This window comes from Ursus maritimus, unplaced genomic scaffold (assembly GCF_017311325.1).
Source record: "Ursus maritimus isolate PB19 unplaced genomic scaffold, ASM1731132v1 scaffold_1, whole genome shotgun sequence".
In the NCBI taxonomy this organism is placed as follows: Eukaryota; Metazoa; Chordata; class Mammalia; order Carnivora; family Ursidae; genus Ursus; species Ursus maritimus.
The window spans coordinates 58277140-58305138 of record NW_024423343.1 but is presented as its reverse complement, the minus strand read 5'-3'; the positions used below and the strand labels follow the sequence as shown (position 1 = coordinate 58305138).

Here is a 27999-nt window from a genome sequence, read left to right as displayed (position 1 = left end):
GGTTTTGACGTGGGCAGTTATATTCACTGGCTGCCAGGCCTCAGTCTGTTATCTGACACCCCACCTGATGCTTTGCAAGTAGGCGTCTAATATTTTCTGCCCTCTGAACGAGATGTAATTGTCCTCAGTGACAACTTGCTCACCTCTATTGTTTATACTAGGTTCTCAAATACTCTGTCCCACCAGTCGCGTCTTGTTTGCATGTCTGTGTCTGAGAATTAAGTTGGTCCAAAATACTGATGCCGTCTGTGGTACATGAATGATAGCATTTGTATTACCAAGGAGACTGATGAATGTGAAAGTGACTGATCGTTACGTTATAGCAGAACCCTGTAACGTGCACTCAGGTATGCTGTGTCCGGTTGTACGTCTGTGAACAGTTCCCAGGGATAACCTGGGATCTGGCTTGATCACCTTTACCACACTCCAGCGTTACAATGGAGTGTAAACAGCCGCTTGAGGTGCGTGATGAGTGCTTCGTGGTTTAAGTTACACCCATGCTAAGTAGCACAGGTGTTTTCCTTTAAAAGCCTGCATATATTTCCATAGAAAGCCGTGAAAGAGCCAACTACTTTGTACTTGGGTCAGACCCCTCAGCTTTGTAACTCTTTCGTGTTATAAATAACGATAGCTGCTAGAGAGGCCTGGAAGGAGAGCGGTGGGAAGCCAGAGGAAAAGGGAGTGATGGAGGTACCATGTTGGATACCTCCTGAAATACAGGGTGATGTGAACTATTATTTTCTTTTTCTAGGCTTTTCTTTGGACTCAGGAAAAGGTATTGTTTCTAAAGATGAGATCACTTTCGTGTCTGGAGCTCCAAGAGCCAATCACAGTGGAGCTGTGGTTTTGCTAAAAAGAGACTTGAAGTCTGCGCATCTTCTCCCTGAGTACATTTTTGATGGGGAAGGTCTGGCTTCTTCCTTTGGTTATGACGTGGCAGTGGCGGACCTTAACAAAGATGGGTAAGAGCGTCTGAGGTTACTTTACATCCGCCCAGGAATCGTTGGTTCTTGGGCATTTTTCAGTCTTGAGAAGAGCCATCCTTTCAGGTTAGTTGATTCAAAGGATGTTCCTGCTGCCAGATTTTTACCATCCCGCCACGTGTTTATCACTTGTATTTTGGCAGCAGACATTCATTACCCTCCCCGGGTAATTTACATTCTCGGTTTTCAGTTTTTACTTGTATTTTGGGATCATGGGTCTGTGGGTTAAAATTTGGAAAAAAAAGTTAACTTGAAAAATGACACGTGTGGTTCTTCTGTAGCTTCCTAAGGGGCTGTTGGAGCATCCAGGATGTCCTTTTGAAAATAAGGATGGGTGACAAAGTGTAGTTGTCTGGTGGTGCCAGTTTGGGGGGCGGGTGGAGGGGAGTAGAGTCTGTGCACCCTCGTTCTAACTTGGGGACTGTCTTCAGGTTCTTACCGGTGATCTTTTCCTCTGGGCATTTATTGTAGGCTGCTGTGGAAAATGTGTTACCTAAACATAAACACTCACATGTCTAAACTTACATTACATAAACACACCTGCGAAAGTGTCTTAATGGATGAGAAATCAGTTCCAGATTTGAGGTCCTTTCTCCATCCTGTCTCTGTGTCCTTAGTACCTGGGCTGACGGCATCCTCTGTGAGCTTGCTGGTATTTTAGCTGATGGTTCAGTTTTATCCCTCGTTACGTTTTTAGGTGGCAAGATATAATTGTTGGAGCCCCGCAGTATTTTGATAGAGACGGAGAAGTTGGAGGTGCTGTGTATGTTTACATTAACGAGCACGGCCGCTGGAATAATGTCAAGCCAATTCGTCTTAATGGAACCAAAGATTCTATGTTTGGCGTCGCAGTGAAAAATATTGGTGATATTAATCAGGATGGCTACCCAGGTGGGTAATAGATTGTGAAATAGTTATGCTCACAGGCGGATTATTTGATTGTCTAAAATAACGAATGCTTATGGCATCTTACTATGAAATGTCATATTGGAACATTTTTAAAATGTAGTGTTTGTTGAAATGTGATGTCGCCAACAGATATTGCAGTTGGAGCTCCCTATGATGATATGGGAAAGGTTTTTATCTATCACGGATCCCCGAATGGAATAAATACCAAGCCAACACAGGTGACCAAACAGTCTGGGTTTCTGCAATAAGGGTCTCAGCTTTTTGCCTTGTAATAAGATATTTGGGTTTACGTGCATTTTCACACGACTCATGTTTTATTTACGAATCTATAATAGTATGAACTTTGTGTGTTTTTTAACATGTACTATTAGAAGAGAGCTTGGAAATAGATTTAAAATAAGCACATTGTTGCGTTTATTTGTAAAGTTTCTTAGATAAGTTAGGAATCAAAATAATCCAAAGGAAAAGACAGTTTTACCCAGACAGCATATGTAGATGGAAATGTGAGATCTTTCCTTTAGTAGCATACTAACTGGCGGTAAAATGGGGCAAATGAAATAGATGATTTTGATTACATGGAGAATTGAGATGCCAACAATTAAAAATCGCTTTTGAGAAAAACAGGACATTTGGAGGACAGGTAGAGAGGTTTGGTATATAGTAAAGAAGCTCATCAAAAATGGCCCTTTTATCCTTTGAGATAGAATGTAAATCAGAGGACTTCTATGAAATAAAATGTATGAAGTGTTGGAGCACATGTGTACTTATAATTTAGTATAATTTATAAGTAAACTCTTGAACTTCATTTTAGGAGGAAAGCTGTGCATTTTTCAAAGCATCGAGCAGCTCACTGTTCTTACTGATGCCCTGTTCATTTCAGATTCTTGAGGGTAAATCCCCTTATTTTGGCTATTCAATTGCTGGGAATATGGACCTTGATAGAAATTCCTACCCTGATGTTGCTGTTGGTTCCCTCTCAGACTCCGTAGCTGTGTTCAGGTGTGTGATCTCGGACTTCAGTTAAGTGTGTGCGATATTCCGGTTCCACTCAAATTTTGACCTTTCTCATTGAAAGTCATACTCCCTATATTTCAAAGTCAAAGGTTTATATGGATCTTGAAGATTTTTCTTTTAGGAGTGGTATAACTGTGATGGAAACCTATTTTTGTAATGTCTTGCTAATTTTGAATTGCGAAAAAAGAACTGGTGAAAATTTTTACTTCATAGGTACTTTTAAAACCTTAGATTTTGATAAAAGAGAAAACATAAAATTTGACCACAGAAAGAATATAAGGAAGGAAACAGGAATCCCCTGTCTTTCACTACCCAATAGTAAGCTCCAGAATTTTGGTTTATATCCTTTTAGTCTTTTGTGTTCTGTGAATGCACATGTATATTTAACAAAGCTGAGCTCACAATGTGCGTATTGTCTTGTAACCTGCTTTCGTCTGTCTGTAATGCCTACTGGACTGTCCCCTGTCCTCGCGTACTTTCCTGAGATGAAAGTAATGGCTGCCATAAGGTTGTCACATGGCTGGGTCTAGTTTATTTAGCCATCGCCATACTGTCCTTGGATACTTATGTTCCTTTGTTTGCTTTTTTTTCTTTTTAATGATACACAAGCTGGCAAACATCCTTGCTTTTCTTCATGTCCTGAATTATTTCCTTATGATAAATTCTTTTTTTTTTTTTTAAGATTTTATTTATTTATTCGACAGAGATAGAGACAGCCAGGGAGAGAGGGAACACAAGCAGGGGGAGCGGGAGAGGAAGAAGCAGGCTCATAGCAGAGGAGCCTGATGTGGGGCTCGATCCCATAACGCCGGGATCACGCCCTGAGCCGAAGGCAGATGCTCAACCGCTGTGCCACCCAGGCGTCCCTCCTTATGATAAATTCTTAAAAGTGAATTTGCTGAGTGGAAGGGCATATGTGTTTTCAGACTTTAGATTCAGATTCACCAAAATGACCTCCAGAAAGGCTGCCTCGGTTTGCCCATCAGCTTTGCGTGAGTCCCCCTTGTCCTAGCGAATTTCATCACTGCTGAGAATCACCATTTAACATCATTTATTTAACTTTTAATTTTAAATGTAGCATATTCTTATAAAAAAAAGTTGATACACAATTGTGGAGAATGCAAGTTCCCCAGTATTCCCATCTTCCACAAAACAACTTTGGATAGATTTGGGTCTCTTTCTGCCTCGAGGGCATCATCAAAGGGCCATTCTCAACGGCTGTTCTCTAACCTGGTTCTTAAAAATCTAATCTCTGTTACTTATCTCTCCTTGTCAGTATATACACATCCATCTTCTTCTTCTTAACGTTAAGCTAATATTATTCCATCATACGCGTTTAATCTTCAGTTGGTGGACTTTTTGGTCTCGGACTTTAAGCTAATGTAAATCGGGTTCTACAGAGTATCATCCGTCTCTCGGTCATTTTTTCTTAAGAAAAATTCCTAGAAATAGAATTCCTGGGATACAGGTTAGCACATTTTTGTATTAATACATATATCTACAGAGAGGTTGTGACAGTTTATGCTCATGGCAGCAAGCTGTGAGAAAGCCTATTTCCTCACACCCTTAACGGCATCAAACATGATGAATCTATTTGATTTTTGCCCATGTGCTTTGTGACCCCATCTTTTGGCTGAATTTGCATTTCTTGGATTGTTAGAACCATTTGGGTTCTTTCTTTCTTTCTTTCTTTCTTTCTTTCTTTCTTTCTTTCTTTCTTTCTTTCTTTTTTAACTGTTTGACTTTACAGGTATTTTAATCTTAAAGACTGTCTTTAAAGATATTTTATTTTATTTTTTAAAAGATTTTATTTGGGAGAGCAAGAGTGAGAGAAAGCACAAGCAGGGGGGAGGGGCAAAGTGAGATGGAGAAGCAGACTCCCCGCTGAGCAGGGATCCTGATGTGGGGCTCAGTCCCAGAACCCTGAGATCATGCCCTGAACTGAAGGCAGACGCTTAACAGACTGAGCCATCCAGGCACCCCTCTTTAAAGATATTTTAAATGGGTGTCAATGTACACTGAAACCCTAAAGGGAAAAAAAACCAAACCACCATTGCCCTTGTAGACTTCCAGAAGAGTGTCAGGTAGAGATGTACCCTCAACATCTAAAATACAATCCTAAGCCAACCCCTGGGTCTTGTAAGAAACTGATGCCAGGAGGATACTAATGAAGAGAATAATATAAAAAAAATAGAATATAGTATATGTATATAGAATGCAGCATAGAAGATCAAAGAAAAATAGTTTTCTGGTTAGATGGCAAGATCTGTGAAAGCCATTTCATGGGAAGACGAAGAGCCACCACAGAAGTTATAGACGGCAAGAGTAGGAGACGTGAAAACAAGTGGATAAGGATGTATCTGAGATGTTAGGACAAAGGAAGTTAAAAAATAAATGAACTGTGTGTACATGATCGAGAAAAGAGAGACCTCGGGAAAACATGGATGGATCAGTAGTGGTTTGTGTTGGTGGTGACGTGTATCTGTCCTAGGAACCCAGTGACCTTCTGAGCTGTCATACTGGGGACACTGTGTGTGGTACTGTGTGCCCTCCGAGGTTAAAGCGTCCAGCCTGTGTTCTGTCCGGTGGTTCTCAAACACTGCCTCTATATGCCTGTTTCTCTTTGTTCATATAGGTATTAACCTTAAAATATTCAGCGTGTGTGTGTTTATTTAGATTTATTTATTTTAGAGAGAGTGCATGCAAACACAAGCAGGAGGGGCAGAGGGAGGAGGAGAGAATCTCAAGCAGGCTCTGTGCTGAATGTGGAGCTCGTCTCAGGGCTTGATTCCATGACCCTGAGATCACGACCTGAGCCGAAACCAAGAATTGGATGCTTAACCAAGAATCGGCTTAACCGATTGCACCACCCGGGCACCCCTTAAAATATTGAATGTTTTTAAAGGGTGGAAGAATATAGAACATTCAGCCAAGTTTGCATCAAAATGCAGTTTGTACTTCTAGTTGGGGAATAGCCTTTGGGTGTCAAGAAGACTTGACTTCCTGTACCAAAATTTGCTTACCAAGTTTTTTCAGCACATAACCTGTTTTTAGTGAGTTAAATATTTGCTTCTGAATATAGATGGTATACATTAAAATACTATTTTCCTGTCCTAATAAGTAGGTTGAGTATGAACCTTGTGAACTTGTTCTTTCTTTCCTCAGAGATAGCACAAAAGTAAATTTTAAATCCTTCCATAAAAAAGGGAGCACCCAATTCCCTTATTCTACAAATGAGGAAATGGAGGCCCAGGACTGCTTAAGCTTTGAAGGCTGGATCCTGGGAGCACAGGATCCCAACGTCCGGGCACTTTCCCCACTAAATCACGTTAGTACTTCAAGGTAGTTCATAAATACATGCCAGTCAAACAAGCAGTAGCTGAACCAGTAAGATTTGCTTTATGTGTTACAGCACATTTTTCCTGATTCATAATGTACTGTGAGCTTAAAATTGTATTTGTTGTTGTGTTTAAAAAACCCAGAAATCAGGGGCACCTGGCTGGCTCGGTCAGAAGAGCATGCGACTCTTGATCTCAGGGGTCTTGAGTTTGAGTCCTGGGATGGGTGTAAAGATTACTAAAAAAAAAACAAACTTAAAAGGATTTTAAAGGAAAAAACAAAAATGTTTTAGGCAGAAGTGTGTGTGAAAATATTTCCTTCTGATATCTAGGTCACATTAAGGCCTTAATACTATGATATTTAAAACACTCTTGCGTCTCTAGCAATTAGTTTTAAGGTATTTGTGGATTTTTGCCTCTTAAATATGCTCTCAGAACTTTAATCCGGAATGGATCTGGTTAGTAGCTTAGAAACTAGCAGCTGTCTGAAATAACAGGAAGGTAAACAGCTGTGAGAAGGAAGTGTAGAGACAGGAACATGGGCAGCGTTTGTCCTTCCACAGGCGCGCACCTTGCCCATGAACGTACTTGTGTCTCCTCTAACCTACCGACAGACTGATTCCAGAAGCTCCAGCTCGCTGTCTGGGATTTGGGATGCATTTTCCTATCTTCCCCAGGATGGCTGGGTTACCAGAAGCCCACTAAAGTCAGTCTGACTGGATCCGTGTAGTAATGAATACATGGAACCCATTCTGAGTTCTGGCTAGGGAGTGACAGGGATGATAGGGGCCCCCTCCCCATCCCACTTGCATCATATACTTGGATTTGTTGTATGTGTGGTGGAGGTCTGGACATAAGCTGGTGGGAGACCCCTTTGGCTGTGGGAGGTAGGGGGGAAGATGGAAGGGAGAGCAGAGGTGTATTTTATGTGGTGAGAAGGGCCAAAGGTGTGGGATTCCAGCTGCTCGAGTGGGTTTGCGAGGTTGGGGTTAGGCAGAGCAGAGATGGGAAAGGCTGAGGGCTTGACATTTTTGCTTACGGAGATTTCGTGGGGGTAGAAAAGTTGTAGTCCATTCTGTGGCAGCAGGACAGAGACTGAGGCTGGGGATGGGAGGTTCCAAGGAAGGGCAGTGTTCGTAGGATGGAGTCTGTCTGCTCAGGGTTGCATGTATTCCTCAAATTCACGTGTATGTAGAAAGCCTGATAGTGAGCGTCCCGGGTAGTAGGTGTATGTGGGTTTTTAACCTTTCTGGAAGGTATTTTGGCAAGATTACTCATAATTAGACATGCACATATTCTTCAGCTCAGAAGTTCTGCTAGGAGTTTATCCTCCAGGGGAATTCAAACGTGTGCCTAGAAACCTGTCTGAGGAGGTTTGTCAGAGCTGAAAGCCTGAAGACAGCACAAACGCCTACCCGTTAGGGACCGGTTGAACCCGCGATGTGGCGTGGGCGCAGAGGCGCACCCCCGGCCTCAGAAAGCGGGAGCTAGATCGCTGGAGAGAGAGGAGAAGGGCGCTGAAACGTCAGTGAGAAAAAGCAGTGCGGAGAGGTGTCTGGAAGGACATACCTGGCCGCTCGGGGGTTCGGGTGGGGACAGAGCCGTAATATTTGCCTGAAAACTCTAGAACTTTTACATATTGCCCACGTTCCTTTCCATTTAAAAACTTCTGATAAAATGACAAAACACTTTATAGATAAATGTTATATTTAAAATTTTTTGATAAAATTTGTGTTTTAAATGATATCTGTTAACCGTTCTTTAGCAACGGGGGAACCTTTTTTTCCCTGTGTGGTTTTTAAGCTCGAGCAGGCACGTGAGAGTACGTGAATTCACCTCACACCGAAGGTAGCGGAAGGCTGAGCCTGTGTTTCACTCCTTTGTGTTCAGGTCCCGGCCTGTGATTACTATTCAGAAAACGCTCACCGTGACACCGGGCACGATCGATCTCCGCCAGAAGACGTTCTGCGGGGCGCCCAGCGGGATATGGTGAGAGCTCCCGCCGCAGGCCCGGCCCTCGCTCCCGCAGCTCTGCTTTGCGGTGCCGCTGTTGCTCTGAGGAGCCGCGGGCAGCGGGAAGACAGGCACGAGCAAGGGACAAGGGAACATGGGACACTTGACTCATCGCTGGGCGGGGGGGATTTGAGGCCGGGCCGTGGGCTGGTGTGTGTTCTCTCTGCTGCAGCGACGCCCCTTCTAAGGAATGTGTGTTTGACTTTATACAGCCTCAAGGTGAAGGCCTGTTTTGAATACACTGCCAAACCCGCAGGTTACAATCCTTTGATAAGTAAGTACCTAGTACCTTTAAAAATCATATACGTTCTGTCTGCCGGCTTGAAAGTAATGCATAAGTAAAGAAAAATAAAACTGCGGTGGCCAACCTGGGTTCATAGACTCTTGTACAAGGAATTCAGCGGAGCCGTTGTCTTCTCTTTAATCAGGAGGGCGAAGCACATGACGGGTAACTCTCCATTTGGTCCTCATTTGAATTTTCCAGAGCAGATGGTTTAGGACAGCAGGCCTTGGGAAAGTACTCATTTGCTACCACAACCGTTTCCTCCTCTTCTGCCTTTGAAGAGCAACGTGGAAAATTGGGTTTGCGGTTGGGAGGTGGGGGTGGCGGTTGTGGGAGAGTGCGCACCGGAGCCGGCGTCTCGCGGAATTGCCGGCTTAGTCTCTCTTCCCGGCGTGGCCCCCCCAGAGGCCTCCCCGGCCTAGAACACCCACGCCGTGTGTCTGCGAGCAGGCTCCTGGGGGACTGGAAGGCTGGTCTCGGGAATTCACAGCCCTGGGCTCTGCTCCGGGCTGTAGCTCCAGGGCTGGCGGACCCCGCAGCACAGCGCAGGTCTCAACATTTGAGTTTTTCATTTTCCCGTCAGTAATGAAAATGCCTTTTTTTTTTTTTTAAGATTTTATTTATTTATTTGACAGAGAGAGAGACAGCCAGCGAGAGAGGAAACACGAGCAGGGGGAGCGGGAGAGGAAGAGGCAGGCTCCCAGCGGAGGAGCCCGATGCGGGGCTCGATCCCAGAGCTCCGGGATCACGCCCTGAGCCGAAGGCAGACGCTTAACGACTGCGCCACCCAGGCGCCCCGTAAAAATGCCTCTAATGGGAGTTCCTGCATAGGACTGTGGTGGAGAGCAAAGGAGATACTGTGGCTAAGGCTGTTATTTGTACGGTATTTTGCGGCTTCCTTTATAATCCAAGCAGGCTTTTTTGCCGCACGTTTGCACGAGGCTAATGACACTCTAACGGTGGTGATCACCACCACAGCCTTCCATGGGGGGTGTTAGTAATAGTCACACCTGTCACGCGTAAGCCACCTGCTCCAGCTGCAGGGTGAAGGTGGGCACACGGCAACTTAAAGCTTTTCCCCAAAGAGCAAGTACGAAGAGTGAGGGTGATCTCCATCCTGGGTCAGGCCGTCGTCCCGGCGGCCCCGTATGATGGCGTAGCTTGCCACCGAGGGAAGCCTTCCGGAGGGATAGGGTGGTTTGCAGTTTTTACTTTACCTTGAGGAATTGACTTTTCTTAAGTTTCCTTCTTGTTATGTAAAGTATTACTCTGGTTTCTTTATTAAAAAGATACCCTTTTACTATCCCAGAATTTGGCAAATATGTCTGTCTTCCCCAAGTTCACCTTGTCATAGGCCCACTTTTCCTATTTTAAGCCTCCGTCTTTCCAGATTTTAAGCCGTTCTCAGGCGGTTCCTCTGCCTCCCTGATCTTCTGTGGCTCCTCTCCTGGGCTGTCTCGCACTGTAGCCTCTCTCCTAGGGATCTTCCGACCCTGTGGGGTGCGTGCTCGGTGTTGCTGTATCCTGGGTTGTGCACAGGGGAGTGGTGGCCTTTCACTTTGCTTTTTGATGTGGCTGGTATTTCACTGAGTATTGGAAACAATTCTTGGTGTGGCTTTCATTGAGAAGAAAACGTCTTCTAGGATTTCTCACACTCTGTCATCTTGTTAGTATTTGTGTTCTTTTTACCCAAATGCGATACCTTACCCTTGCCTGTTTGGAGAACAGGCATTTCACCATTGTGTTTGGAACAGACTAGAGAGACAAGGAGAAATTGTGAATCTCTGACTAGATGAGGAGAGGAAATGGGGAAGCAGTTTTATTCTGTTAGTCTGTCATTTTCCCACACCACTCTGACCGTAGATGTGAAATCTCATCAGAGCTGTCTTGTCTTCCCCGTCAATCGTTTCCATAAAATTACAAACTTTGTTCTAGCTTGAATGCAGCATGATGCCCTATGTATTAGTTTCATGTTCGGTAACTATGCCATTAACCAAGCGTTTATGAATGGCTCCGTTACCTGAGTGTTTACTGATGGCCTATCATGGGTAGAAGTTTTTTCTGTGAAGGTGTTTAGAGGGACCTGTTTTTCCTTGCCTATACTTCCACAACACTGAGAAATTCTACACCAAATAGAACGTCCACAAGGCTGCACAAGCGACTCCATCTAAAACCCGTCCCCAGTGTCTGAGGCTGTCCTAACTCGGTGGTCCTCATGTGGTGTTCCATACATACAGATATTTATAATTGAGCCTTAATGAGTATTCTACTTGGCTTGCCCCTCAAAAGGTCAGCAAAGGTGGCCTGCAAGGATTTTAAGATGATGTGAACTGTCTGGAGGGTCAGGGAAGGTTAGAGTGGGCTTGGTAGATAAACGGTTTTAATGCACCCACACCCTCCCCTACTTTTGCCGTGAGGGGCACTCAGCATGTGAGCCTTCGTCTGGTTCATTGTGAAGTTAACAGGTCATTGATAAATGGATGATGTCAAGGCTACAAGGCTAAAATGGAGGCACATTCCATTTGGCAGAAATTACTATCGAAACTGTCAGTGTCTCTAAATTTTGGGCTTATGTATCTCAGTAGCTATTGTTCGGCATAGGAGTAACGTCCTGTTGTTTGTATGCGTGTCTCCGTGTGCACTGGTGTGTATGTTGGTGTGGTGCCAGTCACTCCCGCTCCCGTTCAGCTGTTCTGAAGTCATACTTACATCAGGTGCTGTCCCGCTGCTGGGGACATAGTGGCGAGCAGACTGATGTGGTCCCTGTCCACGCCTTTGCCTGGGGAAGAGGGTCAGCACAGTGGCTAAGTGCAGCGAGTGGGGAAACAGAATACCGTCCGATCCCCCAGGAGAGGTCAGGAGCGTCCTCCCGGAGGAAGTGCTGTCCACACTGAGATCTGAAGGAGAAGGAGAGTTAGGCAGTCAGGGGGAGGCGGAGGGCCGGGGTCCAGCTGGCACAGGAAGAGAGTGACTCATGCAGAGGCCTGGAGGAAGTGGAAACCTGGACATCTTAAGAGGCTTTATACAGCAGTTGTCTTGTGTGTTTGTGACAGAGACTTCGAAGCTGGTGCCGCCTCCGCCCCTCACTGTTTGATCCTGGGCCAGTCACCTAGCTCTGTGGGCCCCCGCTGCTTATCTGCAAGAAGAGGGTATTAGAATAGATGCTCTTTGAGGCCTCTTCTGAACTCCAGCATGAATATTAGAACATGGGTGGTTCATTTCCTGCGTTTTATGGAGGTTTTTTTCCTCGAGGCCGCCTTCTCTGGCCCTGTACACACTTTGGTTTGCTTCCCCTTCTGACGGTTAGTGAGTGATTACTGACTGTAAGTAATTTAAATACTATCCCATAAAGAAACATAGTAACTACATCCAGCAGGCAAGCAACAGAATGCATTCTGAAGTCGAGAAATTAGATTTTGATCCCCCAAATCCTGGCCTGCCTCCGAGCTGCATTAGTAGAGGTAATCAAGAACAGGATGTGCCTTCTAGGCCTTTGGAGGTTGGAAACTGTGTGTGGGAGATACAGTAGCTGGCATATGGGCCCTCGACTCTAAAAGGAATGTGTTTCACCTTTCATTTCTTTTAAGTGAAAAGTCTCCTGTTGTCAAAAGACTTCTCTACCTCTAATACACATAATTCCCATTTTGGACAAGGATCCTTCGTCAGTGCTTCTTAGAAGCACCTGACGGTCCTGTTAAAATGCAGACTCTGGCTAAGTAGGTCTGGCTGGGGCTTGAGAAGCTGCTGCTGCTGAGTATGCAGGGGGGGCCACGGAAGCAACAGGCTGCTGACTGGGGGTCCCGGCAGCCTTCAGGGAGTGCGGGTCCCCATTATCTTTAGTGCTTGGAGTCCTGAAGTTGAGCCAGAAATTCTTGATGCTGCTCAGAGGTTTTGACTTATTCTCGAGCTCCCCCAGGTGGCCCAATGGAAATTGAACTTTACAAACTCTTACCAGCAGCGCGAAGAGAAGGACGGCTTGATCAGTGACAGTGTACATTACCAGGAAATGTGAACAGCAACAAGGGCGGTGGGAAGAGTCTTCTACAAGGAATTAAAATGACATAAAAGGGAACTCGCTGTCCTTACAGCTGCACTGCACGGGGATATACTCTTAAGTTCATAGGATTTGTTCATTTTGTCTAGCCATTTTGGGCACACTCGAGGCTGAAAAGGAGAGAAGAAAATCTGGCCTGTCATCAAGAGTTCACTTTCGAAACCAAGGCTCTGAGGCCAAGTATACTCAGGAGCTAACTCTGAACAGGCAGAAGCAGAAGGCGTGCATAGAGGAGACCCTCTGGCTCCAGGTGAGGCCCGCCGCCTGTCAGGTCGGTCGTGAGGACAGCAGTTGGGTTTTACGGGGGCATCGGTAGGTCTCGGAAACGTACACCCACAACCTCTCGTTCAGGACAAAAGAGAGCATTGTTGGGAGTTCCCAGTAGTGTTGATAACCATGCCTCACTCTGCACACTTTTCAGGAAAATATCCGAGATAAACTGCGTCCCATTCCCATAACTGCTTCAGTAGAGATCCAAGAGCCAAACACGCGGAGGAGAGTGAATTCGCTTCCGGAAGTTCTTCCCATTTTGAATTCGAACGAACCCAAGACCGTTCACAGAGATGTAAGTCTTCCAGACTTTTGTGTTGCCAAAGCTTCTCGTATCTGGCTCAACTACATCACATGTCTTTGAAGGCAGTAGCACCAGTGATTTGCTTTTTAAAGTGCATTGCTTTGTATTAAATAAGCTTTTTAATATATGTGAAGTTTGAGATTTGTTCCCCAAATTAACAATGAATATAGAAACACGTGGAATACAACTTGGAGCCAGAGAGTATTGTTCTTAATAATTTTCGGCCACTGTGACTTACAGAGACTCTAACTGCCAGAACTTACTCTCACATCGAGTTTTTCCTATGGCCGTATGTAGAAAGAAAAATACATTGCATTTTACTATTGAGAACATTAAAATGTAGAAAATAAACTTGTTAGTCTGAATGTTAAAATCAAGGAATATAAAGTTCAGCAAGGTAGCAAATAGTCCTTTCGTGGCTACTGTAGCCTGTGTACAATTTACATCGTGCGGCTTGCTGCAGCTCTCCTGTAGGGTGGGGCCTGTTTGCTGGGGTGTAGGGCTGAGGCGCGCGCATAGGCCGGGGAGCCCGGCACCGACTGGGCATTGTGCACCTGCTCTCAAAATCCCTCGGTGCTGGAGTGTCCACTCTGTGCTCTTGGTTCCGGCAAAGCCTTTCAGAAGTGAGTACTTGCTGCTTTACGCTCAGGAGGTGGTGCCGCAGTCTGCACGCTGTCTTTGCTGTCACAAAGTCTGGCTCCTTGTACTTTTGTGTACTTTTTCAGACTTTGGATGTTGCTGCTTATCACATGAATAGTTCTTGTGTATGTTCCCAGCTCTGTAGTCCTGTTGAACATAACAAGCAAGGAGACAGTTTTCCTATTTATCAGTGTGATTATTAAGCACTCATTAGCACTGTGCCATTTGTTTTCTTGACCTTCAGCTCGTTTCCTCACCTGTACAATGGAGCCCCTAATAGTATCCTCCTAAGTCTGTTGTGAGGATTAAGGAAGTTAAAATACGTAATCGTGTGTTAAGTAACCTCATCATTATTATTGGTACTTCTTACAGTATCCCTGTAAAGTCGGCCGGTGGCTTCCCATATTACCAGTGATGACACTTAGGCTCTGAAAGGTTAAGTGACTTGCCCAAAGCCCCATGGCTAAGAGTTAGGTTTGGAAGGTGGACCTGTGTGGCTGCGGGGCTCACGCTCTTCGCTACACCTCCGTGGCCTGGTCAGAGTATTCCTAAAGCACAGCTCTGTTCAAGGACGAGCCAAAAGACAGTTCAGCTAAAGACACTGGATGCAGGGTAGAGTACGTTTGAAGCTTCTGCTATGGTAATTGTCGCACAGGGAAAGGGCTGTGTGGAAATAGCCAGTCACTGCTGCCTCCAGAATGGCATGAATTACAATGGTTTTGTTTTCACCAGAGAGAGAGGGAGACAAACCATAAGAGACTCTTAATCTCAGGAAACAAATTGAGGGTTGCTGGAGAGGAGGGGGGTGGGGGAACGGGGGGGGGGGCCTGGGTGACAGACATTGGGGAGGGTCTGTGTTGTGGTGGGCGCTGTGTATTGTGTAAGACTGATGCATCACAGACCTGTACCCCTGAAACAAATAATACATTATATGTTAATTTAAATTAATAAAAAATAATTAAAAAAAACAATGGTTTTGTTTTCCTACAGGTGCACTTCTTAAAAGAGGGATGTGGAGACGACAACGTATGTAACAGCAACCTTAAACTAGAATATAAATTTTGTACCCGAGAAGGAAATCAAGACAAATTTTCTTACTTACCAATGTAAGGATCGCTTTGTTGTCCTCGCAAAAATGACTGGCTTTGCACTGGGTTCCTGAAAACGTACTGAAGACTTTGTCTTTTGTGTGTGTGTGTGTGTGTGTGTGTGTGTGTTTTATAGTCAAAAAGGTGTACCAGAACTAGTTCTAAAAGACCAGAAGGACATTGCTTTAGAAATAACAGTGACAAACAGCCCTTCCGATCCGAGGGACCCCGCGAAGGACGGCGACGACGCGCACGAAGCTAAGCTCGTGGCCGCTTTCCCGGACACGCTGACTTACTCGGCCTACAGAGAACTGAGGGCTTTCCCCGTGAGTGCTGTTCCAGCAGCTGGGAGGAAACCTGCAGCCCTGGGTGGCAAGGGAGTGGCGGGTGATCCCGTGTTTTTCTGTTGCAGGAGAAGCAGCTGAGCTGTGTTGCCAATCAGAACGGCTCGCAAGCGGACTGTGAGCTTGGAAATCCTTTCAAAAGAAATTCCAGTGTAGGTGATGCCTTCACAATTCTGTCTTGTGCTGCGTTTCATGCCATGACAGGGTCGACTTGCTTGGTCTGTGTTAACGTCTATTTCTATTTTTCAGGTGACTTTTTATTTGATTTTAAGCACAACTGAGGTCACCTTTGACACCACAGATCTGGATATTAATCTGAAGTTGGAAACGTAAGAATTACTTCAACCTTTCCATCCAGAATTATTTCATGAAAACACAGCCAATGAATTGGCTCTGCTGTGACTCATAAAAGAAGTGTAATTGTAATGAGAAAACTGACTGTTAAAATGAAACCCTATTGTTTCCTTTTCATTTTCAGAACAAGCAATCAAGATAATTTGGCTTCAATTACAGCTACAGCAAAAGTGGTTATTGAACTCCTTTTATCGGTCTCTGGGTAAGTGTTTGTGTTTAGCATAACAAATCAGTGTTTAAAAGAACCGTTTACAATCCTCGCTAAAACTGGTGTTTTCTAATTTAACAGAGTTGCTAAACCTTCCCAGGTGTATTTCGGAGGTACAGTTGTTGGTGAGCAAGCTATGAAATCTGAAGATGAGGTGGGAAGTTTAATAGAGTATGAGTTCAGGGTAAGTTGCAGTGGTTGGTCTTTTTATTGTATATGCCAAAAGCGAACATATACTATATACGGTAATATATGTAATATAATTTTAATAAATGTGGATATGTAACTTTAATATGGAATATCAACATTAGTAAAAATAAGCATGATAAATCCTCAGTTAAAAGTGAGTTCAGCACTGTTTGAACCACATACTGGCTTACAGTCAAAGTTTTGTCCTTCAGAATGGAGAACACAACTATCACTCACCATAGGACTTCGTTCAAAATCCAGTTTTGTCTGGTCATTTTCTTATTAGAGTTTTGATGTGTAAGTGGTGTAGACACAAAGGAATCCCCCACCCCTCGCCCTCCCCAGAATCTGTCTGTAAAACACAAGTAATTGATACCTGGCTTTAAAATGTGTTAGGATTTATTTCTTCCCTCGGGAGGTCCTCTCTCACACGTGTGGATAGTGCTCCCGCATGCTTTACAAGCCCAGTGCCAGTGAGGAACGCTTGTGCTTGCTCTGAAGGGTCTCTAAGCAAGGATCACAGTGACTCGAAGGCCAGTTGGGGGAACGTAAGTGCGTGGTACGAGGTGGCTTACCACCCGTCCGGGGGTTCGGGTCTCGTGGCTCAGCGCAGCCAAGACAGCACAGTGGCCGTGGTTGAGGCGGGGTCTGAGGTGGCAGGGATGCGCCACCCCGGACTCCAGCAGGGTGAGGGGCTGAGTTCTGCCCGGTGTGTCTCCGAGTGTTGCAGACACAGCTGTGACAGGTGGCGGTGGCGGCGAGGACGCCTGCGCAGGTGTGGCTGCAGGAGGCGACTGTGGGTCCCACAGCAGTCCTGCCACACACACAGCACTCGCTCCTCATTTGGCTTCTGCTGCAGGAAGCTGCTCTGTTCCCGGCTTGGACTCCTGATTCATGGCCATCAGAATGGTTTCCCAGGCTCTCAGGTGCTGCCCGAGCCCCCCTCCCCTTGGAGTAGGAGCAGAGGCAGGCTTCCCAGAAGCAGGTTGCCGGTGCCCTGCCGTCGTACAGAGCCCTCTGCGGGGCCAGGCGGCTACCGAGCGCTTCACAGACACCTGTAGCTTCCCGGAGCATGTTGCGAGCATGGTGTATCTAACACAGATTCTCCTGCACACAGTGGTTCCTGGGTTGAACGGGCAATCATTTCTCTTTTACCTATTCTAGGCCTCCGTCTCTATTTTGGACACCCTGTCTATCTCTAGTCCATTTTGGAGCCTGTACTTTCATTGTAGGATTATGCCAGATACTTTCACTCTTTTTCCTTGGCCACTAGGAGCTGCTACTTAATTTTATAGTGAGAGAATGACACTGAGATATATATTATTTTCTAACAGGTAATTAACTTGGGTAAACCTCTTAAAAACCTTGGCACAGCCACCTTGAATATCCAGTGGCCAAAAGAAATCAGCAATGGCAAATGGTTGCTTTATTTGGTGAAGGTAGAATCCAAAGGATTGGAAAAGCTAGATTGTGAGCCACGAAGTGAAATAAACTTCCTGAACCTAAAGGTATGTTGACTTACCCAATGTTTCTATAAGGTAAATAAGGGAAGGGAACTTTTGTGGGGAAAAATCCTTCCTTTCCTTAGAAAAGTCACATAGTGGCGTGCTGAGTTCTTCTGATTCGCTATCGTGATGGCACATCAGCCCAGGGGGATTCAGTGCTTGTTGAAGGAAATGATGTTTTCTGGAGTTTTAGGACCCAGTATGACCTATAAACAGGACTGGGGTGGGCCAGTCTGTGTTCACTCCCAATAGAACCAAACTCATTACAAAAGATATTGGCACTTTGGCAAGAGACCTTCAAAGCTTTCATTCTTATTTAATTTTTTTAAAGATTTATTTATTTGGCAGAAAGAGAGAGCAAGCACACAGAGGGAGAGGGGGAAGCAGACGCCCCTCTGAGCAGGGAGCCTCATGCAGCCCCTGGGATCATGACCTGAGCTCAAGGCAGACACCTCACCGACTGAGCCACCCAGGTGGCTATTTTTTTTTTAAATAGTAAATATTTATGAGGTGTTGATTGTGTCTCAGGTACTGTGCTAAGCATTTTATTTGCTTTTTCTCATTTTATTCTCTTGGTAGTCCTTTGAGGTGTTTTTCTTATCCCTACCATTTCACAGATGAGAAAATTGAGATTCAGAGAGATTGACGTTTTAAGAATCACTCAGCAGTTCAAGAGGCATTCAGGCTCAGCTCTGCCTGTTTTCAAAGCCCGTACTCGTAACTGCTCTGTGCGGCTGTGCACTGACATTACTGGTTCCTCAACTTTGAAAAACAAGATGGCCCAGGAGTCTTAATCCTATCTTAAGGAAAATGCTATTTTAAATTGCTCACGTGCATTAGTTTTCAGTACTCTGAATAAGTCACATACTAGTTCTTTCACTTCGTTCCATTCGTTGGTGTCATTTATTCAAAATGTGCTGACATTTTACCATGCACTGGTTACCGAGCTGGGTGCTAGGGACATAGGGATGAGGTGTGCGTGACCTCAGGAAACTCAGTTTGGTGAGGAGACAGAAGAACAAAGAAAGGCCGCTTTCTCTTCGCCTGAGTTTTAAGGTCAGCATGGGAATAAACTACCTGAATCAATAAACTTGCGATGAGATTGGAACATTTGTGGATTTTACACTTAAATTATTTCTGTGCCTTTGGCGACAGGAGATGGAGAAATACTAACTGCTGATCATGTGAATTTGGCATCACTTGGGAGGGAGTGCTCAAGGGGTCTAGGCAGTAGTGCCCATATATTAAGGAAAAATGTTTTGGATATAATTTCTTTTCAGGAGTTTCACAACTCAAGAAGGAAACGGGAAATTGCTGAAAAACAGACAGATGATAGCAGAAAATTTTCTTTATTTGCTGAAAGAAAATATCAGACCCTTGTAAGTATTTTTCAGCAGCTGTGAATAGCAGGAGGGTCTTCCCCACACTGTTGGATTTTAACCACCACGCTTGTCTCCGCAGAACTGCAGCACGAACGTGAACTGCGTGAACATAAGCTGTCCGCTGCGAGGCCTGGACAGCAAGGCCTCTGTCATTCTGCGCTCGAGGTTATGGAACAGCACGTTTCTAGAGGTTTGGCCCTGCCGCGAGGCTGTCCCTGGAAGTCATCTGCTATCTCTTAGGACGTTTCTCACTTCCTTAACGCATTTGCTAACTTTGTCTCCAAACAGGAATATTCCAAAATGAACTACTTGGACATTCTCATGCGGGCTTCCATCGACGTAGCTGCCGCCGCCGAGAACATCAAGCTGCCAAACGCAGGCACTCAGGTGAGCGGTCACTGCGACCTTGGCAGTCCTTCCCCTCACAACGCCGTTACCCCCATTAAGAAGTCCGATGATACCCTAAGGTGCTGCCCCTCCAAGCTGTATTTTAATAGAATCACTGGAAAAAGAAGTACGTCTCGGGTCCCCTCGTTCTGCAGTGTACAGGGTTGACCCAGGGATAGAACAGGGGCACCTCCCACCTCTGTAGAAACCCCAGGTCATAAACTGTCCCCGGTGCTGTAGCCACTGCTGGAGTGTCCCCAGTGATGGTAACCACCACTTTATGGAGTGGCTCATGCGTGTGTGGCCAGCTGTAGTTGTCAGAAAAGATCTCTGTACATATGAATCCAGAGTTGAGTCTTACAAAACCAAGTCGCTGGTTATGCCCCTTGGAACAAGCCTGAAATAAGCTCACTCTCTTAGCCACGTAGCAGCCTTTGGAATAACTGAGGGGAACTGGCATGGCCCTTGGACAGGTCTCTCACTCTGTTCAGAGCACAGCCTCCAGCTCTTCAGTTAGCTGTGGGCCAGGCCCTCTCCTTCCTGGGCTGGCCCCAGTCAGGCAGCGTGACTCCGGGACGGGCAGAGCGCAGACGCGTGGTCTGCCTAGTTCAGCTCACGCCGCGGCCCTCACTGCTGTCCGTCAGCCTAAGACTTGGTTTTTCAGTGCACATGGAAGACTGTGTTTGTACTTCCAGCAGCTACCGTTGTGTGTTTCTGTTCTGCTGAAACTTCAAGTGTTGTCAGTAGGAGTGTTGTCAAGCTGTAGCTCCCATAGCCCATCCTTGAGCAACTTTAAAAATCTAAATGCGTGCCTTTAAATGTATCCTCACATTTTAGGTGGTTTGCTTGTGGTCCGTCATTTCAGTTCACAGAGTAGTTCAGAGTCTTGATCATTTGCCCTCTCTTAGCTTTCTATTCCTGCAAGCTTCATCTTTTTCCAAGCTGAGAAGCACAGCTTCTGTGTCCTCATCCAGGCAACTGAGAAAAGTACTGGACAGAACTGGGAGCAGTGGCTGTGGGGGCGCTCTGGGAAGGGTTCCTTGTGAGGGTCTCGGTGCTCTCGCGATATAATTGCCTGCATGTCTCGAGATATAATGCTGCATGTCATGGGCCAGAATGTTTTGCAAAAGAGACTGAATGGAGAAAAAGACTGTGACTTACCTTTCTCCAGCTGATCTACTGACGGGCCTACGGAAGTGTTTTGGCGTCGGTCCTTTGAGCCAGCTGAAAGTGCAGTGAGCCCCCCGAGCACTGGTTTCTGAGTACAGTGATCCCTGGCTGTTAAAATCTATCATCCAACCTAGAAGACATTTGTCTGGGGCAAATGCTAAACTGGGCAGGATGCTGGGACAAGGGTTAAAAATCAGGACTGTCCCAGACTCCCAGGACATCCGGTCACCCTGGCCTTAGATAATCCCTGCATGCTACTCCGGCCCACCTTTCTGCCCCCTACCAATAAGGCAGCACAAGGGACTGTCAGCTGAGCACAACCTCCCTGAAGGTCTCTGCCCCTTTGACTGGAGGCAGCTGCTATCACTTTCTGTAACTTGCAACTAGTAACCTGGAGAATCACTGAGTTTTTAGAGCTGGGAAAAGAACACACAATTTGGAGGGAAGGGGCAGACGATGATGCATTAGTAAAATGCGGCCTACTAGACATTTTATCTGTGTGTAGTCAGCCATGTAAGCCTCAGAATGACAAGGCAGATGTACTCTTTTCCAAAAAAGGAAGCAGGCACAGCAGGGGATGCCAGTTGGGGTCCTGAATTGAGACCTGTAAAACGGTCTGGTTTCAGGGCTCCTGTTCTTAACTCTGTAGCAGTCGCTCCCCATTAGGTCCCCAGATCTCAAATTCAGATGTGAAAACAATCCAAGGAAGGTTGTCTCTCCCTCAGGGTCACAGGACTGACTGGCAGGCTATGGGGGGGGGGGAGACCAGATGTTGGGCTCACAAGCCCTCATCAGGTGTTCTTGTTGCTGGAAGATGATGGAACTGGGGTGCTGGTACCCGGTCTAGTGCTGGGTCACAAATGAAAGTGAGGTTCTCTGGGGCATTTCATGTTAGGGCTTGGAGAATTCACACATGCTAATAGGAATTGGAATCTCTGCTGTGATCCTCCCTGGTTTAATAATTGGTAGATACATGAATGGATTAATGGCTTGTATCTAGAGTGCATTTATTTTGAAAACAGAGACGTTTTCTTATGTCTAGTTTTCTGGTACCTCTTCTCTTGACTCTGACTTCTGAGCGACAACAGCTCCCATGTCCTATCCACAGGTTTCTTTAGTTTAAAGTGTACTTTTTCTGGGCCTAAGAATTTAAGCTTTATTCAAGTGTTAAGATGCTTTCCTTTTTTATTCCCTCACTTACTGTGGGTTTCAGTTTTATCTTTATCTTGCTTCATCTGTCCTTTACAGCCTGAAGATCATTTTTCTTTGGAGATAGACACAGAGGAGATGGGGTAATTCAGTCTTGTCTTTTGGTCTTCACATTAAAACTTCTCCTTGCTCTTACTCTTATCCTGGCTTTAAAAAGGAAGAAAAAAAAATTTTTTTAGTTTCCTTTATAACCCAAACAATTTTAAGAGTTTTGTGTTCACTTCTCAATACAACACTTTTAACACATTGTTAGAACAAAGTCCAAGAGAGCTGGTCACCTAACTGAACTAGATAAAATGGTCACATTTTAGTATCCATGAAATTTACAAGCAGTTTACAAGCACTTATTAAGGACACACTGTGTGCCTTCCCTGCACAAATGCTAGAGAAGCAAAAGTTTAATAAGATACACCGTGCTGTCACCTTGCCCCCAAGGACGTACCGTATGCTGCCCTATGCTAGATAGGGAAGCAAAGTTAAGTGCTACAGGACAGGCTAATTAGTTGTTTCGTTTCGGTTCAGAGTAGGCAAGCTTACTGGTCTCTCACCATTCTTCCCACTTCCTGGATGCCCCTGTGCTAGACCCAGTAATCTCAAGAAGGGGTTGTTCTAGCTTAAAGCTGGGGTGCCTGTTGGGGGAAGGGAGGCGAAGGGAAGTGAGCCATGGGGCACCCCCCCTTCCCCCGGGGGCTGGCTGGCAGTTTGAGCGAAACCTCACCGAGAGCATAACAGGAAACATAGCTGATAAAGGTGTTAGAGTCGGTATAGCAGACTGAAAACTGATTTCTCTGCTCTTCAATGTTCCAAGAAAAGCAGTTCTCTTGCTTTAAAGTATATTCTGTAAGTCAGATGAGTCTGAGAAGCTGTTTTCTAGTATATGTAGAAAGGGAAGTATTTTAGTGGAGAGATTTTTTTTTTTAATTGAAGCACAATGTAGATAGACATGGAAGCATTTTTCGGCAGCATCCGGAGTTCAATATTAATCGAGTACTTGACTGAAAACACTTCTCAGAGCTTGAATACTCGCACTTTTTGTTTGCCCTTCACTTTACATTCTCTTGCGTCAGAGATACCAGAAACTTCAACCTGGAAGCTGTCTAATCTGTTTATGAAATCATATTTGTAGCAAACACCAGGTCTTCTAGGAGCTTTGAAAAATAGTCTCCTGGCACCACGGAAATCCACTGGAATCCTAAACATAACCAAGTTGTTGGAAATTGCCAGAAGCAACTTTTCAGGTTTCCGAGTAAACACGACTTCTATTTAGTTGGTATCTGCCAGCTATTAAATGTCTAGAGCTTAGGCTTCTTGTCAGCTGCTGCTTACCGCTCTAAGCCACCTCTGAAAGGGTCTCCTTTGTTAAATACATCGTCGAAGAACACGCACCAGACCATTTCAGGAAATTCTGTGCATGAGGGTCCTTAGTTGGACATCCTCAGGAAAAGTTAAAATGATGTCAGTGATGCAGCTCTGTCCCTATTTTTATATTTCACAACATCTTTAATATCCAAGTGGGGAATATAGGCTAACTGAACATAAAATGGTCCTTTTATTTCCACTACTGAAAACGAAAAGGGAAGTGATCGTTCTCAACAAGATACCAGGTTATACAGATGAAACAAGAATGGATGTGTATTGATGATTGGTGAAACTTGGTGATGAAAAAAAAATGCTTTATTATATAATTTTCTCTATTTTGCTTCAATACAAAAGTTTTAAAAAGATGACTTAGCAAAAGAATAACTTTGTCAAAACACAGTTGAGCATTTTCCATGTTCTGGGAAAAGATCTCACATCAAAAGGGCATCTCATTCATCCATAGGCTGCATTGTTCAAAATGCATCTGGAAGCAGAATTAGAATGATGAAGTCCTGGTATTCTCAACCCCCTTACAATGGTGTTTTCTTTTACGCCCCATAGATTCGTGTGACCGTGTTTCCCTCAAAGACTGTGGCTCAGTATTCAGGAATACCCTGGTGGATCATCCTAGTGGCTATACTCGCTGGGATTTTGATGCTCGCTCTCTTAGTGTTTCTACTGTGGAAGGTAAGTCCTATTTGGCATTTGAGTTCTAATGACCTAAACTTTATTTCATGTTTTTTTTGAAAGAATGACTTAACACTGATAATCTGTACATTGCTTTGTAATGCTTCCCTTTTCCCAATATTTTATTATATCTGTTTAGTACCTTATATTTAAAAGTATATTATTTGTATATTATAAGGAGTTTCTTAAATAAATTTTAGTGTTTTCCACATAATGTAGCATGTTGGCAAATAATTTAAAAAACGTTACTACTTTAGCATTTTCTTCATCTAAAATTCTGAATCTAAGCCAAATTGTCGGATATCGCATTAATCTGAGCCTGTGTCCCTTTTAATCTCAACCTCTGTAAAGAACTGTCCGTGGTAGCCATTGGGGCTTGTGATAGTTGCAGCTAGATTTTGAGCAGAAAAGCATGAAATTAATAACTCCATTGCAAGGGCGCCCTTGTTGCCTCTATCAAACATGAGGAAGGCCTGGGTTTAATGGGATGTCCTTCATTAGAATTTGGTCCTGCAAATAAAATTAGTATCTTCTCCTTGATTTCTACCAGTAAATAGTCTACGTTGTAAAAATGTGTGTATGAGATGGATATATACTTTTGTTGCCAAAGATTATGACCCATAGAGTTTGGATTATTCTAAGTGACTAATGGAGGTTGATAGTTCCTTAGCAACAATTACAAACTGCAGAAAACTCTGAAAGCTAAAAGCTCATGGTGACTTGGTTGGCAGTAAAACTTGACATGTGAAGAGAAGCTATTTATATTCTTTTATTTAATGGTTCTGTTATGAAACTCATGTTTTGATTAGAGTGGCATTATGTATATAGCATATTACTTTTCTAAAATGCCAAAATTCTAGATTTCCATACCTTTCTGGTCCAGAGGATTTTGGATTAAATGATTATGAACCTCTACCAACAATCTCTAGGATCAAACCATCTTTATCTTTTCCCTTAGATTCAAGAGTATAATTGCGAAGGATTCAGGATATTGTCACTTTCAAATACTGGACATTTCTTTTTTGCATTATTTTTCCAAGTAACTTCCTTTTGCCAGTCTGAGATAATTTTCTCATGTCTTCCAAATGTGTGATTTGGAGCCTGGTGACTGCTCGCGCCAAGACGCCTCCCTGCATTGGATATTAGCCAGTCCTACCTCTGAGGTTCACTTCAGGCACTGGGTTTCTCCGGTCAGCACAGCCAGCCATAGGACATGCTCTGAAAATTAGTTTCGTATCAAGAACTGAATCTGAAGTTTGATATTTGAGGATGGCCTTCGGGTGCTTTCTGGAGGAGGTCACAAGGCCAGTCTTCTTCGGAGCAGGTCTTATTGGCACTCTTTAATGGCGTGGGCTAAGCGTTAAGAAACCCAAGCTGCATAGTTTTAGGCAAATCATTTCCTCTCCCAGGGGCACTGGTTTGCTTGAGCTCTTTAGGAAGTGGATTGGGTACTGTATGGTGACTAACATAATATAATAAAAAATCATTAAAAAAATAAATAAAATGGTAATCTGTAAAAAAAAAAAAAAAAAAGTGGATTGGACTATGTGATCTCATGGGTTGTTTGTAGCTCTAGAGTATCCAGACCTCACAAGTGAGCTCTAATCAGACAACCACTATAACCCTACATGAAGACCATGTTTATTACTTTATTGATACTCTTCTTTCTGAAAATGAACTATTTGTTTTCGTGTATTAAAATCATAGAACTTAGGGGCCAGAAAGAACTCAAGTTCAGGGGCCTTTAAACTGGGTTTTGCACATCCACACTGGGGCCAAGATTAAGGTAGGTGGTGCAGCTGGGGCCAATACCCCACGTCAGCCAGAGTCGTTCTGATGTTATTTGCTTTAAATACCAGGATATTGCCTAGGGTTGTGTTTGGAGGTAAAGAGAAAAGTCCTTCAGGCTGGTCCAGTCACCTTCATTCAGCCAACAAGGATGCTCACGCCTAGGGATATTAAGACTGTTGCCGAGCTGGAAGCAAGACGAGCTTGGTTCCTGGTTCATTCCTTCGCCCTACTCTACTTACTGGCCTGTGTTATTGAAAGCTGACTGGGTGTGTTACTGTGTAGTAAACGGAGAGAGGCACAAGCAGATACCAAGATAAAGGGTTTAGATCAGTGCTGCCCAGTAAAACTTTTTGTGATAATGGAGAGGTTCTGAAGCTGCACTCTCCAGTGAGACACACGTGGCTAATGAGCAGGTGGAATGTGGCTGTTGCAACTAAGGTATTTTTAATTGAAATCTTAATACCCACATGTAGTTAGCAGTTACCGTACTGTACAAAACAGATCTAGATTTTTACCTTAATGAGTTGCCAGACTAGGAAGCAGAGTTTTGCAGGAGGGCAGATGTATTTGGCCAAGCTATATTTCAAAGGGCAGTTCCATAGCCTTATGAACAAGTAAATAGAAAAAGTCCTCTCTCATTGAGTGAAGGAAATTATAGTAAAAAGTGGAACTAAACTTCTGTGTTGATTTACAGTGACCTAACCCGAGGAGCACAGGTTCCTATCACTTAAGGGTTACCTGGTGGTTCAGAATTTGGGAAAACGGCAGCAATCATTCTTTCGTGATGATGTATTCAAATTTATATTGTGATTTATCCACAATCCAAAGGCCTCAAGTTGATGCAGTTGTTCTATAAAACTTACTGTGAAAGGCAGAAAAATGCAGTATCTATTTTATTTGCATTTGTGCTAAATCTTGGCGAACTTCTTTGTCGCAGTAAACTGCAGAAGTCAGTCTTTTGCCTATTTTAGAGTTCATATTCTCCTGCATGAAGAAACCACCCAAAGGTATAATCAGATGGGTATATAATTTTCCTTTTAGGATGATTTTTTTGTCCTCAGGATTTCGGTTACAGATAGAAAAACCAATTAGCTAATTAATGTCATCCATATAAGTACTTGACCAGAGACACATGGTAATCAAGTTGGTTTGGCTGCTGTCACAGTGTAACATAGTGTGGTGGCTGTTCACTTCTGGTTGATCCATAAGTGGTCTCTGTAACAAGCTAGAAATAGAAAACAGGTTACAATCTGAGATTTTTCTTTTGTTTAGCTCTTATACACAAAACTGTAACTGACTCAATACCTTGCTTCCTTATAGTGTGGTTTCTTCAAGAGAAATAAGAAAGATCATTATGATGCCACCTATCACAAGGCTGAGATCCATGCTCAGCCATCTGATAAAGAGAGGCTTACTTCTGATGCATAGTATTGATCTCCTTCTGTAATTGGTAATTGATCAATGTTTTTTAATTGCTAGCTGTGGGACCTGCTATGGTTGTGGTGGCTAACTTTAAGAGCGACAGCTTGCTGTGTGTGTCCCATTAACAGATGTTTCCAAATGTCCACACTGGCTTGCCTTGCTTGGATTTATTTTATTTCACTTGAAAGCTCAGGGTTTGTTTTTTTAGAAATGCACAAAGAATCTTTTGTTGCAGGTGAGTTACTTTTGTGTTGTTAAACATCATCCCCAGCAATGAAGATGATTGGAATTGATGTGCACACAAAAGGAGGCATCAGCCCTCCCTAGTAGCCCAGTTTGCCATGTGTTGTCGATCCAGTCTGTAGCATCCCATTTGGAATTTCAAAGATGAGTAAGAAATCATTGCAGATTTCTTCTCCACTTTGGGATTTCCCACAGATAGAAGCTTGTGTTGACTGCCTAATTAACCTGTTGCATGTTGGAAACATTGTGTTTCTCTTGAAGAGAAGGCTTTCTCACTACTGTCCTTTTTGATCTTGCTATAAAATGATGGGGGAAGGCTTGGAATGCTTTTATTGTTGCTCAGAAATTGTTTTATGCTAGCTAAGCATGCAGCTTCCTCTTCCTGCATATCTACTACAGGTCAAAGACCATTACAACAAACTGTGACTGTTGACCTGGTGGACATGATGGCCAATTTTAGATGGTTCTTTACCAAAGTGACCTTCATTATACAAAATTTGAATGTAAAAATGCTCTGGACAGTTACTGTTTCAATATGTTGTAATGGAGTTTGACTTTGTTTCATGTTCCCAGAGATTTTATTCAACTTTGGGTCTTCGTTGATTTTAAGTTCGTGTTCTGCCTCTCTTGTTTGTAAATCCACGGAAACAGGAATTAGTGTTAATTCCTGTTTCCATTTCTGTGGGCATGAGAGGATGGAATTCCTTCTATAATCCCTTTCCATGGCACTGTCATGGCGAATCCTAGCCTTTCCATTTCAGTTCTACGTACCACCCTTGATTTCCTCCTTTTTAAAAACGAAGCAAGAGCCACATTTTGTAATAGGTATTTTGGCTTTTTGCACAAATTAATAA

At 44.1% G+C, this 27999-nt stretch overlaps 1 protein-coding gene and 1 long non-coding RNA gene across 4 annotated transcripts in view; one reads left to right on the top strand and one right to left on the bottom strand.

Moving 5' to 3' along the window:
* ITGA6 (integrin subunit alpha 6) overlaps window positions 1-27999 on the top strand; it is a 75892-nt gene that overhangs the window by 42152 nt on the left and 5741 nt on the right. The window contains exons 6-25 of one of the 2 annotated variants that reach the window (XM_040643873.1): window positions 752-962; window positions 1681-1874; window positions 2022-2110; window positions 2773-2891; window positions 8135-8233; window positions 8470-8531; window positions 12684-12844; window positions 13016-13159; window positions 14798-14913; window positions 15032-15221; window positions 15308-15391; window positions 15489-15568; window positions 15718-15795; window positions 15883-15985; window positions 17325-17498; window positions 18776-18874; window positions 18957-19067; window positions 19166-19264; window positions 23564-23689; window positions 26801-26930. In XM_040643873.1, the coding sequence (XP_040499807.1) occupies window positions 752-962; window positions 1681-1874; window positions 2022-2110; window positions 2773-2891; window positions 8135-8233; window positions 8470-8531; window positions 12684-12844; window positions 13016-13159; window positions 14798-14913; window positions 15032-15221; window positions 15308-15391; window positions 15489-15568; window positions 15718-15795; window positions 15883-15985; window positions 17325-17498; window positions 18776-18874; window positions 18957-19067; window positions 19166-19264; window positions 23564-23689; window positions 26801-26908 (2447 nt within the window). In that variant the 3' untranslated portion in view covers window positions 26909-26930. The remainder of the gene's footprint in view (window positions 1-751; window positions 963-1680; window positions 1875-2021; window positions 2111-2772; window positions 2892-8134; window positions 8234-8469; window positions 8532-12683; window positions 12845-13015; window positions 13160-14797; window positions 14914-15031; window positions 15222-15307; window positions 15392-15488; window positions 15569-15717; window positions 15796-15882; window positions 15986-17324; window positions 17499-18775; window positions 18875-18956; window positions 19068-19165; window positions 19265-23563; window positions 23690-26800; window positions 26931-27999) is intronic. The other variant, XM_040643879.1, reaches the window with a different exon arrangement.
* Window positions 19346-27999, bottom strand: part of LOC121105791 — a 29061-nt gene continuing 20407 nt past the window's right edge. Inside the window, exons 2-3 of one of the 2 annotated variants that reach the window (XR_005838464.1) lie at window positions 26219-26705; window positions 19346-21790 (exon numbers count right to left, since the gene is read on the bottom strand). This is a non-coding gene — a long non-coding RNA (uncharacterized LOC121105791). Of the gene's footprint in view, window positions 21791-22361; window positions 23557-26218; window positions 26706-27999 lie in introns of those variants that run through there. The other variant, XR_005838467.1, reaches the window with a different exon arrangement.